A 17,213-nucleotide genomic window follows, 5' to 3' on the forward strand; every position below is an offset into this window, starting at 1 on the left:
GTCTCCTGAAGATGGACTGACTATCCAGCAGAGGTCACTCTGTGCCAGGAAACTACATTAAATCCACACACAGGAGCAAAACAAAGACACACTGGCCTTTACAGAAACACTCTGCTCACAAGGCAAAACTGGCAAAAAAAACCTCTCTCAACTTCTTCATATTTCCACTGCTAGTAAAACACCTACATTAATTTGGAAACATGACCTCAAAGTCGATTCTCTGGTGGAACAATCAATATGGATTTTGGGACGAGTGACTGTTGCAGGGTGTGTGTGTCTTTGTGTGTGTATACAACAAACGAGAAACACATGTCACAATCACGTGTTATGGGCAGCCAGGCTGGCGGGGCTGGGGAACTATTCCAAGCTCGGGGGTCCTATTTTGGGGGTCTGTTGTGTTATTGTTCCCCACACACACACACACACACACACACACACACACACACACACACACACACACACACACACACACACACACACACACACACACACACACACACACACACACACACACACACACACACACACACACACACACACACACACACACACACACACACACACACACACACACACACACACACACACACACACACACACACACACACACACACACACACACACGACTTGCTAGATTATGACGTAATTACATTTCACACACTGCAGCATCTTTTGAATGCTACCTTGAAACCCGAACATTGCTCACTTAAAGAAAAACAAATCAGTTTGGCCTGTGTTCAGGTCATTACTGTTGCTCTCACTTACTCACGACATAAAAAAGTTGTATCTGCTTTGACAACAACTATGACACAACATTTCTTTCTCAAGAAACTTGGCAATTCATATGATATTCTTTGAATAAAATGTCAGCCTTTGGTATAACGGATAGGATTTAGGAAGTGTACTAAAATAATAAAATTAGTGTTGAACAACCACAATTTACAGAAAATAAATGCTGAATGCAATATTGATATCATATCATTGGTATAGAGAGGCACTTTAAATCATGAATGCTCAATAAGACTTTGCCTTTGACATTTCAAATTCATACTAATGTGTTTTGATTTTGGTCAAAACCCAGTACAGTAGGTATTGATTTTCCACAATTGAAAGTGGCAGAAAGGACTTGGTGTTTTTCAAAAGGTTCATTCAATTAATAAAATCAACAACCACAGGTGCTACTAGCCACACATAGAGTAAAGTCTACATCTGTGTCAAGGAAATTTGCCAAACAAGTTATGGTTCCTCCCTCTACTTTAACTCGATGGTTCCTGCTGTGTGTGACGGTGAATGTGTGGCCTGTGTTTGTGGTCGTGCTGTGGGGGGGGGAGGGGGGGGGGGGCGAGCCAACCAGTGACCCAGCAACACAGTGTAGATGCTGCCCATCAATCCCAGTTTAGTGTGTATCAGTACTGAGGACACGAAGCGTGTACACACAAGGACACAAAGAAAAGACACTGGAACAGATTGAAAAACATTCAAACATGCATGCAATGGAAACATGCATGTGCTTAATGGTTGACATAAACACACAGAAGGCCGGGTGCGTTTATCGTCAGTGTAACATGAGTCAGCAACAACAGGCGGGGCTATCCGTCCACCAACACCCTCCCTCTGCTCACACACTCACGACCATGTACAACACACACTCATGTACACACATTGTCAGAGAAAAATGCATTGTTCACAAATTGAGGAACAGCACTTGTAAAGATGTGCATGTGTATGTGCATGTGCTTTTAAACAGCTTGAACACAAACACTGGCTTCAGTACTCTGTGTTCAGACAGCAGCTTTTTCTCAGGGTCATCGTGCTGAAAAACGTCTCTGGGAGACTTTTAGCAAAAACAGGAAGTCTGTTGAATGAAACTTGCCACAAACAAAACTCACTTCCTCTCAAAAACGTTGGGTAAAGTGCCAGCATGAAAAAAACCAAAGAGCAGCTAAAAAACCACCAAGTCACACACTGGCCCCGAAGCTCAGGCTGCTGAGAGACACACTTCTCACTGTATGAGCACACTCTTTCTACTGTACAGACTTACCATAGCAATATATATAAAATAATTATAACTAAAGGTCCTGTTGAACATTTCTCATCAGATCCTCTTTTACTGTTATGTTTCTTCACCATGATGAAGACAATTCAGTTCCTTACCAAATTGATAAACCCATTTCACACCAACTTGCCTTTATTATTTCAGCTACAATGCATGATTTACTGCAATGTTAAAACACATACAGTTTTGTCTGGTAAAAAGCATAAAGTCAAAATCCAGTTGGCAATAACAACTGGGAAACCAAACCAGCTTGAACAGCTTGTGTCAGCCAAAGTGCGTCATTCAAGGTAATTAAACCCAAATTGTAAAAAGTATTTTGAACCTCATCAGACCAACACTGCAATTATAAAACTGTCTGATGACGTGAATGTTTGTAAGTCATTAACATCTCTACCATCCATCCATATGACACAACACTAGCATCAATGAAATGTCTCAGAAAGTTGTGCGGGAGCAAAAAGGAAAACCAAAGTAAAACTCTCTCTGCGTGTTCCGGGGCAACTTTAGACAAGATCACCTGCTCTTAGATTCTGCAGACTGACACCAACATCTGATTAAGTTTATGTTTTTTTCACATGAACCAACATTTTGTTTATAGTTTCTATAATTACTTATTATTAGGGAATTGCAGTGTATGCACGGGTTGCAACCTACGCTAGGTGTTTCCACATTTAATCATCTCACTCACTTGAACAAGCGTATGTCTTACCATTAGCTAAAATATGCCAGTTCTCCTTGTCAATTGTAGCTATTTGTAGCTAACGTAGCAGATGTACTCTGCAGCATGCATGAACACTCCCTCTCATGAATATGAGCGCTGAAAGAGATACAGGATGCAAAGTTTGTGAACATACCCCAAGCACGAGTGTCTCCGACCGTGCCCGAAAACAGTTGGCGCCCCTTTCCTTGCCAGTGCCAGGTCTTTGTTCATTGTCCCGTGAGCTCCTGACTCATAAGAGACACTCTGGGCTGTAAAGAAAATAACCTGAACATCTGAACCGAGCCTCCTGTGGATTCTGAAACTTCACAACTCAGTCTGTTTTTTTTCTCCCATGAACAGGCGGGTGGTTCTGGATTGACTCCATGAGCTTTTGTACTGCGAACACAGGAAGGTTCCAGGTGAGAAATGAAAAGAAAACCCAGTCCGATAGAGGACAGATCTGCATTAATCCTCAGAGCCTCTGGATTCAGGAAACATTTTGAGGAATGTTGCAGGGTTGTACCACTAAGGTCCCAGGCAAGCCTCAACAAGGCAGAAGTGTGATGTCCAATTGGTCTCTCCAGAAGGAAGAAGCAGAGAGGGAGCTGTTGTATCTGAAGACTTTCCTCAGTTGTTTCTCCTCTCCTACTGATTTGTTGTCGTTCTAAATACGCAATCTAACCCCACACGTGACATTCACTGCATTTCTGAAAGGGTGTTTAGTAGCATAGCTCCGAATTGTACAGAAGATCCGAAGAGAAGTCTTAAACTTTCAAAGCAGCTCTGTTATTTCTGTCAGTCACTCACTCCGCTCGCAGGAAAGGGGAAGGGTTCAAATGATACTGCAGGGTAGAGTGAGCGAGGGTTGACTTCTTCCTCCGGCAGTGAGAGAGCATGCAGAGTCCCCTGAGGACAGCCCAACTCGACCCCAGAGTCCGTGTTGAGCAGGATATCCAAGATAAATGTGAAAGAGCTCAACGTTAAAGTTTCGCTGTCAAGTTAAAGGCTGATCTTTTATCCAGATGTTTAAGACAAACCATTGAGTGTTGACTCTTTCTGAGCTTTGAGACACTGAACGTGCTCCAACAGTTAGAAAGCAACACTTGTGTGTGTCTCAACTTATTAAAGGAAGATCTGACTGTACAGCGTGGCTGGCGGCTGTTTTTGTGTCTGGCAGAGCGGGCCTTGACATGTGAGACCAACGGGCCACCTGACCGACACCTCCTTCTGATGCCCTGCAGCCGCATAATTACAGGAGGATATTGTTAGTGTTGGATCTGGGCGAGAGAGGTGTGTGTGTGTGTGTGTGTGTGTGTGTGTGTGTGTGTGTGTGTGTGTGTGTGTGTGTGTGTGTGTGTGTGTGTGTGTGTGTGTGTGTGTGTGTGTGTTCTAATATTATCTAATATATCATATTCAATGTACTTGTATATAGACTCTTCTTGCACTATTATTTAATATTATCTGTTTTATTTGTTCTGTCCTATATATATGTTGCAATGTTGGAGGAGCCTACAGTATGATCTAAATGTTTCATTGCCATATCTACCCTGTAGCTAATGTGCAAAGGACAATAAAGCCTTGAAGTTGAAGAGTGTGTGTCAAATATTTGCGTATAATAGAAAATCAATAAAGTGTTTTTAAATCGATAAAGTATCACAATATTTTATATCACAATACTAAAGTGGGTTAACAACAAGAATTACAAATGTTCAGTTTTAGAGGGACACTTGTTATGAGGCGACAGTCAAAGCAGCCACAACCACTTCCCTGAGCATTATGTGAAACTGCAAACTAAAAAGAGGATGCTTTATAGAAATACGTGATTATATTCCAAATGTGGTATAACTTGTTTGTCATGTGGTCGGTGCATTAATGTGAAGTACCTCATACTAATAACAACAGACTGAGGGTAACACTAGGATGAATAGACGAACTATGAGTGGAATATAACAGCCTAACACTACGGCAGGGCAATAATTAAATATGGATTTATATGGGATAATATCACGATGAAATAATATATCAACCAATCATTGCGATAAACAATTACAATGTAAAAAAATTGCGACGAAAATCGAACAGCACTAAATCTGATTAGGGAGTGGTCATTTCATAATTTGAAAATTGCAGTTTTGTTCTTATATCTAATACATACGTTGTGTTTATAACGATATTTTGCAGCACTTAAGGGCAGTAAAAGTGCACTCTAATTAAGTTTGCCCTATTTCTTGTACACTGACTGACCATATACCATGACATCCTTGACCTCGATCTGGTCCTTCTACCTTCCTTTCCAGTCACATCCCTACTGTCCTCGGTCTGATAAAAGCAAAAATGCCCAAAAAAGAATACAACCTTAACGAAAATGTTAAGATTTTGCTCTACAATACGAGTTACGCAGCATTCAGTTTCATCCTAAATTACTTTTAGAAAATGACAATAATGAATTGATAATTATATAATCTGATAAATATGCAAACATAAGTATTTAAGAAGGCATAAAGATGTTTGTTGGTACTACAGGTTACCGCCTGAATGCTGATGTGAACGTTAGAAGCCTTTCCTCTGTGAGCCAGTCTCATACAGTATATTGCTATTTACTTGCCAGGGAGATTGCCAGTCATAAAATAATGAGTTGATTTTAATCTTTGACACACCTGGTGAAATTTGGTTTGGCTCAACTTTAATTGCTTTACTCTAAAAACTGGCAGTGAGTTTTATTAACAGGGGAACTTTTCTCATCAGAGTTTAATAAGAAATGTGTTGGTTGAGCGTGCTCGAGCAATAACTGGATGAATGAGGAGTAATGAGCTGAAGCAAAGGTGTGTATGTCTGAGGTACGCTGTATGCACTTAACCAGTACTACATCATATTTTTATAACAATATACCCCTGGGTTTTCAAAGGTTTACTAAGAATTATGTATATCAAACTTACAATGAGAAGATTTATCTTTAAAAACCACAGTAAAATAAACAAAGTAGTGTTGCACAAAGCTTGCAGCCACATTAAAAGGATCTCCTCAGCCTCATGGAGAAAGCATTTTTGACATAGCTGTGGGAAATAATGTTATTTATCAGTATTAAGGAAATCTTCAGATGAAACAGTTGCCTGTAAGTGCAACAATTACATGCAGATTACTCAGATCATTGTGGTTTTACAAAAAGGAAGAGCTGTTAAGCTGAATAAATCATTTTCTACATTATCTCAATCAAACAGTTGCCGACAAACAACACTTTACACTTGTGACTTGTATTTTCCTCACCCTAACATTGTTTTTACAATGTGCTTCGGACAAGACTGAAAACAGAGGGCATTAGGCAGCAGGGGGATTTGCTTCCATGCAGCTTTATCTAATTTCTTTTAACTGACCTACGGGTCATGGTTGTGTTCATGGAAAATCAATTTCATACGTCACTACCCGCCAACACAGCTCTTCTCGCACAGTCATTTGTATTTTAAAAATCTGAAAATGACATGTTGACATCTAAACTTTAGGTTCTGTTTTGTTCAGAAATGACTTTAATCTCTCACGATACAGTTCTAGAGAAAACATGTAAACATTTAAGAAATGAATTACAAATCCAAGCATTGTTGTTACTAAATTGAATTTGCTAGGTCTGTTCTGACGTAAAAGAGACACATGCTGCTGTGTGTCTTGGCCAAAACCTCAGGTCAGAGCCAAGCAGACCGGCTATAGGATCTTTTCTCCCCACTTTTAGACTGATGCCAGGCCTGCTGAATGCAGTGCTGAACACCTGAGGCAGGAACAAGAACTGCTCTTTCATTTCGAGAACAACGAGGGCCTTTGAGACAACACAGGTCCCGACGTCAACAAAATCATGATTTCCCACAGTTACCTTCTCATCAGACAATGGGCCTTTTTTTTCTCCCCAGCAAACCCATGACAAACATTTGATGACGTGAAAAAGCAGCTTCAGTACTGAAACATGCCCTTTACCTTTCACTCCCTAAATGAATTTGAGTTTATTCAAGTTCAGACTCTGAATTAACCTCTGAATCGTAACTTCAAAATCACTTTGTCTTATCTATCAATGGTGGGGCAAAAATTGATAAGATTCTTAATCGATCCACCTTTAATTCACTTAAAAATATATATATATTTTTAATTCAATAAAGAACTTAAATATCACAACTGATGGACAGTAATCCTAAACAAGCCTTATTGTGTTATTATGTATAGAATGTATTTCTTAAATTTAGCAAGTTTAAAAAAAATAGAAATACAGCGTATTGATCTAACAAGGAGGTTTTTATTTTTTGTATAAAATGAACTTATTCTTGGTGTCAGTGATATTTACTAATACTTAAAACATTTTAGAAAACATTGTTTATTTTTGCAACCTTTCAAAAGGGTTAGGGTCATAGGGTTAAATATGTTATCTTTCATTCTTAACATATCCAAACATTATAGCAAATGGTTGATTTCACTTAAAAAAACTAAAAAACTCTGCTTTCAATTCATGATTTACCACAGCCCAGCAGACAGAAATCGATCCTGAAATTAGCATCCTTGTGTACTGAATTCGGGATTTATTTTAAGCTATATCGGTTGATTCATAGTCATATCATCTACACACTACAGTATGTACTACAACTTCTGTAGGCCTGCCCAGTACATTCTGATCATGTAATATCCACACCAAAGGCTTCTCATCATTAATACTACCTGGGTGTGTGTGCCAAGGTGAAGCGCCGCTGCAGGGCGATGCTGCGGTTCATGAGGAGCTTCCTGAACAGCAGAGGAGAGTGCCGGGGGGAGTTTCGAGGGGAGTTGCAGGGGGACAACCTCGGGGATCCACAGGGCGATCCGGACGTTGACTGCGGTTTCAGCCTGATGGGCTGAGAGCTGCTGAGAGGAAAGGATCCAGCTTCCCCAGGGCTTTTTGAGAGCGTCTCACTCATGCTGCTGGAGTTCAACACAAACACTGGTCTCCTACCCTCACAGTCCTGACAGGTTGTTTGTCCATCTCAAAGCAGCAGCATTTTTCAAGGGAATTAAATATCTCTCAAGTATGCCTTGTAATGAGGCCCTGCATACTCAGAGACACTTGTTGGTGTCTCTAAATTCTCCAGATCTACTTTTACTTTTACAGCTTAAGATTCTTCATAACCCTTCTCAACGGAGCTATTTGCAAGCTCTGTAGATGGACACGAGTGCAGGAGTGAGCCCTCCCCTCAGCACTAAGCTCTGTTTACACAGCACAGAGACCTGCCTAAATATGGCCAGGCCTGAATTATAGCACCGTTAGCTCGTACCACGGGTGAACTAGCTGTGTCCAGCTCTCCCTTCATGCAGGAGTAAACTGGCAACCACCAACAGCACCAGTGTACATCTGTGTTCTTCCTCCGCTCATTGGTGCGCAAACATTAGGCAGTGATTATAGCGCTGCCTCTGTGGACACATGCCAGAGCTGTGCTGCGTTGAGAGGCTGAATACTGGGGGTTTGCCACTATGCTGGTCAGGGGGGCTCGTCTGTGTTTAAAATAGGAGCCCGCTTGAGATAAAAGATAACAGGAACCCCAGACATGTCACTTACATTTTTAGTCATGTCTTAATTGAATACTGCATTCCCAACAGGGCTCAGGCAGAGTTTCCTCTTTGACCCACAGACTGCCAGTGACCATCCTCCTTTACCTAAAACAAAACCTTGTAGATTCAGCCAAAATACACAATCTTAAGTCCTAAATCTGCTTGTACCTAAACAATTCCCTTTATGCTGTAAATACAAGCTGCTTCTACCTGACACTCATAACAGATAGGGACAATGATACTCTAAACTCCACCTAAAAGGTAACTTTCAATACATTCCCCTTATTTTCTCTATCATTTCTCAAAAACACAGGGTAAACAGAGTTGGCATGTGGTTGGCAGGTGGGTGAAAGGTTTATTTGCACCAATTCTTATCACTGAGAGGCTTCAAATAGCAGCAGACAAAAGCAAATATGAGCCTTATTCTGGAGAAGTTTGACTTGAATTATGATCTGGGAACAGAGCTGATTAAATCAACTTTATTTAACTCCCACAACAGAAAATACACTAGATTTTTTATTTATTTTATTTGCTTCCGCCATTATTCAAAGAGTTTAAACTTCTTCACACAAGATGCTTTTCTTTTTAGCCTTCTTTGTTATAGATTTGTATTGCTGTACTGATTCTGCCTTGCAATTATCAGATATAATCTGTCAGTCAAACAGAGAGATTACAATGTCTCCATGCTGTGGTTTCATGATGAATTGGTGTGGGTTTCTGGGGGAAGTGCCCTTTCATTTTGTTTGTTCAATCACATCAACATGAGAAGTGTTTAAAACAGCAAGTGTTAAACCCCTTGTTAACTACTTATAGGTGAAATCAGTGTTATTATTAGCGGTGTGCAGTGGGGGGTCGAGTAATGTGATCAAAGCTTAAAACCTACAATTACTGCCTTTTAGTCGTGTCTGTGAAGTCTCTAAAGAGCAGAGCAGTCCAACATGTATAATTCATGATGTCATTAGGTCTCTTCGACATTCTGCATCCATGCTAATGAAGCATTAAAGTAGTGAGATATAAGGGCCCTTGAGCCTGAGGGGGCGACTGCCAAAGTACGGTTTTAATTCAGGAGGGGTCTTCAGGGGTCACTGCAACGAGCTCACGAACAAAAACACAGCTGTCGTATGAAGGGCTGCCAAATGTGACCAGCAGATGGTGCCCACGCACAAACATGTAGGAAACACACACTGAGGCAGACACACACTAATAAGAATCACTCAACGGGAACTCAGGATAACAAAATGTCAAATTCTCCTATGGGGGTTGCACTTCAGAAATCAGTGAAATCCACCCTACTGCAACCAGGCACCACAAGGCCTAGGTGCTTTTCATCCTCTAACCCTGGAAACTATCCCTATGGACCGCTAACAGTCTACTATTGACACTGAACAAGGAGTTGGCTGAGTGGGGGAGAATAAATAAAAACATAAAAAGCTGCAGACTGTGTGGGAAGAGTAAATCAAACATTATGAGTCAATGGGGAGGAAAGACGAGGTATTCATCCAACTGAGTCACATAGCCTTCTTCCTCCCACTACTAATGCCAGAGTCAGACACACACAAGCAGAGAAGCAGGCTGAGAAGACACACACACATACACTAACACCCTTACTCACACATATACCTGAAAAACATGCTGATTTATTCATTAAGCTCCAGTATGTGTGGGTGTTACAGCATCATATACTTCACGTGTAACCAAGGACTTTTAATAAACAGTTACGTGTGTGTGTGTGTGTGTGTGTGTTTACCATGACCTACCTTTTTTCAAAATAATAGCATCATTTCAGCTATTGTGTTTCAAGGAAAATGATCTACATGATGACGTCACGCGTAACCAAGGACTTTTAATAAACAGTTATGGAAACAACTTTATAAGTCCAAATAATGTATTACTATTTATATAATTCATCTGTATATATCGCTCTTCTGAGCCCCTAAGCCTCTCTGAAGGGCATACAGTGTTTTTAATAAAAGGATTTGTGTGTGTGTGTATGTGTGTGTGTGTATTTGTGTGTTTTCAACAGAAAGCCTCCATAATGATAACCCTTTCAGTCTTGTTGATGGGTACGCGTGCTTCGTCTCTGACAAAATTAGAATCTGAAAGTAGGACACATTTAACACACAATCAATAACCATCGACCAGAGTAGGCATCCTATTTATTCCCTGATATTAAGAGGAGCCGGACTCGTTTCAGATGTGTGTGTGTGTGTATGTGTATGTGTATGTGTATGTGTATGTGTATGTGTATGTGTGTGTGGTGTGTGTGTGTGTGTGTGTGTGTGTGTGTGTGTGTGTGTGTGTGTGTGTGTGTGTGTGTGTGTCACGGTAAGTCACATCTTTACGGCCGTCACTTTCGCTGTCATTGTTGTTTTCTTAATCTACTTACTTTATGTTAAGTCAAAATATATTTGGGTGTTAAATCATTTTTAGATACATTTTCATTTTCATTCATTCATTTTCAAACATTAATATACTTCTTATTTTTTTAATCATATATCAAACACAAGTTTAACACTACAATTTGTATTATATTATTGGGGACGATACCCACTTAAAAGACCTCCTGTTAGATCCACAGGAGGAGAAAGGGGATTTGTAGATTATTTGGATGACAAATGAAAAATAAAGATAAAAGGACATATGAAAAAAGATGTTTCAGAATATTAAACTGTATCTGGCATAAAAAAAGAGATGGAGAATTTACCATGACCTACCTTTTTTCAAAAATAATAGCATAATTTCAGCTATTGTTTTTCAAGGAAAATGATCTAAATACACGATGACGTATCACTATAGGGTAGATCCCTTCACATTGATTCTGTACTCAGCTGTAGTGCCTCTCTGACTGGGTGCAATACTGAGAGTCTGCAGCCCTACGCCTGATTATAGTTCATCATGCTGACTGACAAACTGACACCCTGTAGGAAGAACCTTGTAACTTGTAGAGAAGAATAATAATAACTGGATTTCGTCATACTGCGGTTGCTTACAACAAGAAATGGATTTTCAGCACAGCCAAGAAGTGCAGCCTTTTCCCCCTTTGATCTGCAGTATCGTCTTTCCTTCATGACTTTCATAAAGCCCCTGTGACACCAGATGGACACACGATAAAGGAAATGTTCAAATTCGGCTCTGATCGTAACAACATCGGGCCATTCGTGAGGGCATCTTAAGCCATCGTATGACCGCCGGTGGATTTCTCAGGCTCCGGCAGCAACTTCGTGAGCGGTGGCAACATTTTTGGCATGCCAAAAAATTGCCGAAGGACCTTGCGAAGGTTCATTTTCGTGTTGAATTCGTGTGTCTATTTTGCCCTTCGTAAGGCCAGCGTGAGGGCATCTTGTCAAATCGTGTCATCTTCGTCTTTACTTCGTGTGATCATCGGTACCATCGGGCATTTTTCGCCTCACGAAGACAATACGAAGAAAACAAGAAGTTGCCCGATTGTCTTAGGAAGGCAACAAGACTACGTGAAGCCCTCGCAATGCCGTCGTGTAGCAATCGTATTATAGTACGATGACATCGAGATTGCATTTATTGCACAACAAAATCATGTAAACATATTATGTAAATAACTAAATTTGTGTTCTGTGAAACTGAAAAGGATATTGCATTGTTTTTGTTACTTTCGTTGCAGTTGTATGTCTAAAGGCCCTGACACACCAAGCAGTCACCAGAGAACTCACCGACGCCGACGGTTGCGTCGCCGTGTTCTCCTGCGTCTTGGCCATGTGTCGCACTGGAACACACCGCAAAGACTTCAGCCGAGCACGTACGAACTGCGCATGCGTGAGTGGCAATAACTCTCCTTACCAGCAGGCGGCGGTAGTGTGTATTCGTCATTCAAAAGAGGCAACAACCGGAAGGCAGAGAAGAAGAACAGACTGCGTGATCTAAACAAACAACAAATAGCGTGTGCGTTCCATTTTCACTCTCGTCCATCGAAAACATGTTTCGTGCAGTACTGGAGCTATCAGCTATTGGAGTGTTGCTTGTGGAAGACATTCTCAAGCAACCGTTTCGCTTCTCATGCACTGATTCGCTAGCTGAACAGCCAATCAGAGTGATTTATTTGTCCGACTGCCTGTGGCCGATACAACATGTTGAAAGGCCAAATAAGGCGTGTCACGGCCGACGGTGCGGGACACACCAAATTGAGTTTGGGCGACAGGGCACGCTTCGTCGTCCGACTAACGAAAACGGCCGATTTCGGCCTGGTGTGTCAGGGCCTTAAAATGTAATTTAGGTTAATTAGGTTAATTTTTTTATTTAGATGCTTTTATTTTGAAGGCGAGTTTACGCTGTTGACAGGAAGTTGTTGTTGCTATGGAAACAACATGACGGAGATAAGTAATATCTTCTAATCTACATATAAAGACGGAGAAAGTAAAGAATAAAGTGTATGTTTAAATGTTAGCAGCCCCCGAAGAGGCACAAGCTCTTACGTTGAGTCTGGAAACATTCTAAATCATCAATAAAGTCTACGACCATATTTTCGTGTGTGGTTCGGGTGCCATCGTGTGGCCTTCTGTAGGCATCGTACTTGCTTCGGCTGTTGCTTGGCTGTTGACCAAGTTCGGGGCCATTTTCGTGCGAAATTCACAATTCCATATTCGTGTGTCCATCTGGTGTCAATTTCGGGACAGTGTGACAGGGGCTTTACTGGTGACATTTAAAAAATATGACCATCTATTAGTTAGCTTGTTTATATAAGGAAAGGATTTGTGCAAAGATTTTGAGAGACTATGACTTGATTAAGGTAAAGGGCACCCTTATAACACTACCTTAAAAATGTGGGTCAACAGAAACAAACACACACATACACTCCACTCTTATATAACAGTACAAGCAAGCATACAAAGATTACACATGTTCCCTTTAACTGCATGGGCGAAAAATGCATCAGAAAATGTACAATATGTTCAATATATCTAATAATTACTACATAGAAGAGCAATATCCACTTACAGTGCTAATGTATGCTGGAAAAATGCATTTAATTAACAAAATAGATATTTTAATAGACGGTATTATTCTTCCTACCTAAAGATAATGGACAATAATACTGACATCTCTTTTTGTCAAAACATAATTATTAATCTGTTTCTGCTTTAAAAATACTTCCTCGGCTGTCGGGAGGTTTTTCTGTTGCTGCCTCTGCCGTCTGAAGAGAAGCCGTCTTCAGAGGACACAGTGATGTAAACAATGACACCCAATGCGAGGTTTCACCTTTTCTTATGTATGTGCTTTTGTGTCTGCTGTGTTTTAAAGAGTTTTAAAAAGGGCTTTAACTGGGCATATGTGCTTTATATGTGCTGTCATCGTGACTCAATTGTGCTTAAGTGTTTTAATCCTGCTGATTTGCTTTTACCTGCGCTTATGTGCTGCCATTGTGCTCATGTGTTATCTAAATCTGGCAAATTTACATGATGGATTTATGGTATTTAAAGGTCCCATGTCATGACCATTTCTACTGATAATAATTCCATTGTTGAGGTATACTAGAATAGATTTATATTGTGCAATTTTCCAAACTCACATTGGTTTCCCATACAGCATCTCTGTATCTGTATTCACTCTCTGTCCTAAACGGCTTGTTGGAGCTCCTGCCCCCCCCTCCCTGTGAGTCCAGTGTGCTCTGATTGGTCAGCTCGCCCACTCTGTTCTGATGAGTCCACCACCGTTACAGCGGAACATCAGTGATTATGTGTTACAATGGCGTTAGCAACCAGAAAATGACACCAGCAATGACAAACAGATGAGAATGCTGCGTGGGGTCTGGGTGCCGTGTTGGCGGGACGCTGCTGTGAGGAGCGGACAGTGTGAGCTGGCTTACTGGTGTCGTTTCCTGGTTGCTGCGGGAGATCTGCGAGACAGCGAGACCCAGCCTGAACCAGACCGAGCACACACACACACCTGCAGCCTGGCTGTGAGTCTGCGTGTGTGCTCGGAAAGAGCCTAGGCCGAGCCCTGCCGCGTCTCGCCGTCTCAGGCTGAGTTCAGGCTGAGTTCAGGCTGAGAAATCCGCAGAGCTGCAGCTGAGAAAAGATTGAGTGTGTGTGTGTGAGGAAGTCCGCGGATTGGTCCATTTGGACCAATCCGCTGCGATAACGGAGACGTTACCTCACTATACCCAATACGTCACTGTACTTACTACACTATAAGAAGAAAACAATGGAAAAAGAAAAATCTCCAACGAGGCGGTCTGGGGCAGCATAGACAGGTATTTTCTGTGTTAGAGTTGTACTCGCTACAGGGTGTACTTTGAGGGTTTGTGACTCTGCAGACCGTTTACATGCATAAAAAGCTACATAACACACAAGGGGACGGTTAATAACCGGAAAAGCATGACATGGGACCTTTAATGTCCATGTTCCCTTCTTAAATATATAAATACAAATACTACAAAAAATACAAATCAATATTTACCTAGGTGGACAACAATACTATTACAGTCATGATCTATCTACTGTAATCCAATCAGATTAAATCAAAAATATAAAAAATAAATGCATTTCCAACCCTGTAAGGGCACACAGACCCAAGCCCATTTGTTCCTAAATAAAACAGGTCACAACTATATCAATTATTCTTTTGCAGGCTACATTTTTCTTTAAAGACACTGGGGTAAATAGACTACTTAAAGCCACCAACTTGGTACACAAGTGAGTATTGACAGCAGCAGAACAGTGTTTGTGTGATTAACGAAAAAAGTATTGAAGTCTCAAGGTTCATCGTGAAAAAGAAACGTTGCAAGTGCATTGATAGACAACAATGGTGCTCTTGGCAAAGAGGAATAAGGGATGTCAGGCTTTGGCTGCAACATTGTGTGTGTAGGATCAATTCATTGTCGTTTTTGTTCCTTATGAGGTGTGTTGACTGTAAGAAACAAATATATCATACTTGAATTAGCACCTGATTGTTCTTTCAGAAAAGAGATTAATTGTCTCTTGTGCTGTGTGTAATCAAGGCACTTCTCCCATAATGATAGTGATCAAGGCATTTAAGATTAATCTGCTGATAAATTACACAAGGGTGCCTGTTAAATGGCTCAAATGTAATAAAAGGTAAAGGGGAGAAACAGATACGATTTGGTTACAGAGTGAAGAGAGATGCACAGAGCGGCGATAAGCGTGACCAGATGGATTCACAGAGGGAGAAGAGCCAGGAACATGAAGAGACTCATTCTGGACGACTTCCTCTGGAAAAGGCTGCGAGCTGGGATCCAATCCAGCATCCTATGTTGTGGAGACTCTCACCACACTTCCTGCACATTCCCGCTGATCCAATGACCACAGATCACACCCCCCCACTGATATCTGTCCTCGTCCATGTTCACATGCGACATGTTTTCTCAAAACGCTGGCTGTGGAGCACCAGATACGCCTTTTTTTGATTTGGAAAAAAACATGACTAGAAAAAAGACATACTCTTAAAAATAAAAATGTTTCTTTCCCTTTTTTCCTTTTCTAAAATCCTTGGATCTTAGTCCTATTATTTTCAGATGATTGTGTTTGTTGTACATGCATATTGTGCATGGTGTCCTATCATGCAAAATGCACTTTTTGATGTCTTTTATACATAAATATGTGTCCCCGGTGTGCCAGGGAACTCACAGAGTGTTAGAAAATAAAACCCTCTCTCTTTTCCTCCGTACCCACATCTCTAAAAAAGCGGGTACAATGGAGCTGATCCAGATTTGCGTCCAATATGACGTAATATCGGAAATGTGGGCTGGCTTCACACCCACGGCCCTATCAGAAACATCGCTAAACAATGCGCGACGTGTTTTGGACGTAATATGGTCTTTGGTTACATTAGCAAGCATCGCTAACACTCAGAGCTAACCTGTACTGGAGAGAGTATGTGTACAAAAGCAGGAAATGACAAAAGGAACTCACCTTGTAGTAAGAAGCATTTGAGCTATATGTTTTTATATATCTGATAAAAATAGCATGATAGGAGATCTTTAATACATTTAAATTAGGGATTAGTCATTCATTAAAGGAGAGGTGTCATACTTTTCCGGTTATTACCCATCCCCTTGTGTGTTATGAAGGTTTTTATGCATGTAAACGGTCTGCAGAGTCAAAAACCCTCAAAGTACACCCTGTAGGGAGTAAAACTCTAACACAGAAAATACCTCCCCAAAACGCCTCGTTGGAACTTTCTCATGTTCTTCCTGGGCATTGTGACGTGTGGATACCCAGTAGCCACGCCCAGAGCTATGACGCGATACGGTCATGCGGTACCCAGAACCAAATGGACCAATCCGTGGAGCCGTTACGTTACGTCCGCGGAGCCGTTACGTTAAGCCCCCGCTGATTGACGGACTTCCTCACACACAGACAGCTCTGCAGATTTCTCCTCCCTGGCTGCAGGCTGATAACAGACAGTTGGGATCGCGGCGAAATTCTCTCTGCAGACCCATTCTCACAGCGTTTATCAACCTTTTTCTTACTCAATATCAAGCCATATTCGGTTGTGAGTTTGTGTGTGCTCAGGATGAGTTTGGCTGTGTTTGGCTGTGTATCGCTATATATAAACAAGGAAATCACACCTCCACGGAGCTCAGCGCGATTCACAACGTCCCGACCAATCAGAGCACACTGGCCTCACAGGGAGGGTGGGGGCTGGAGCTATTGGAGCTACAACGAGCCGTTTAGTGGAGAGTGAATACTGCTGAATACACACACTTTACAGAGATGCTGTATGCGAAACCAATGTGAGTTTGGAAAAATGCACAGTATAAATCTATTTTAGTATACCTCAACAATGGAATTATGATCAGTGGAAATGGCCATGACACCTCTCCTTCAATTTATAGCCATTGTTGAAAATGACTCATTCATCATAATTTGCGACCGTTCAGTGTTGCCAGGCAATTATGATACTTGAGATACT

The 17,213-nt window shown here is 41.2% G+C and overlaps 1 protein-coding gene across 3 annotated transcripts in view; it reads right to left on the reverse strand.

Annotated features, from left to right (window-relative positions):
• LOC117495749 (cAMP-specific 3',5'-cyclic phosphodiesterase 4C-like) overlaps positions 1-17,213 on the reverse strand; it is a 105,332-nt gene that overhangs the window by 41,876 nt on the left and 46,243 nt on the right. Inside the window, exon 1 of one of the 3 annotated variants that reach the window (XM_034147241.1) lies at positions 2,911-3,941. The exons of the other annotated variants lie outside the window; for them this stretch is intronic. Within the exon in view, the coding sequence (XP_034003132.1) occupies positions 2,911-2,987 (77 nt within the window). The 5' untranslated portion in view covers positions 2,988-3,941. Of the gene's footprint in view, positions 1-2,910; positions 3,942-17,213 lie in introns of those variants that run through there. 3 annotated transcript variants of the gene reach the window in all.

This window comes from Trematomus bernacchii, unplaced genomic scaffold (genome assembly GCF_902827165.1).
Source record: "Trematomus bernacchii unplaced genomic scaffold, fTreBer1.1, whole genome shotgun sequence".
NCBI classification, from domain to species: Eukaryota; Metazoa; Chordata; class Actinopteri; order Perciformes; family Nototheniidae; genus Trematomus; species Trematomus bernacchii.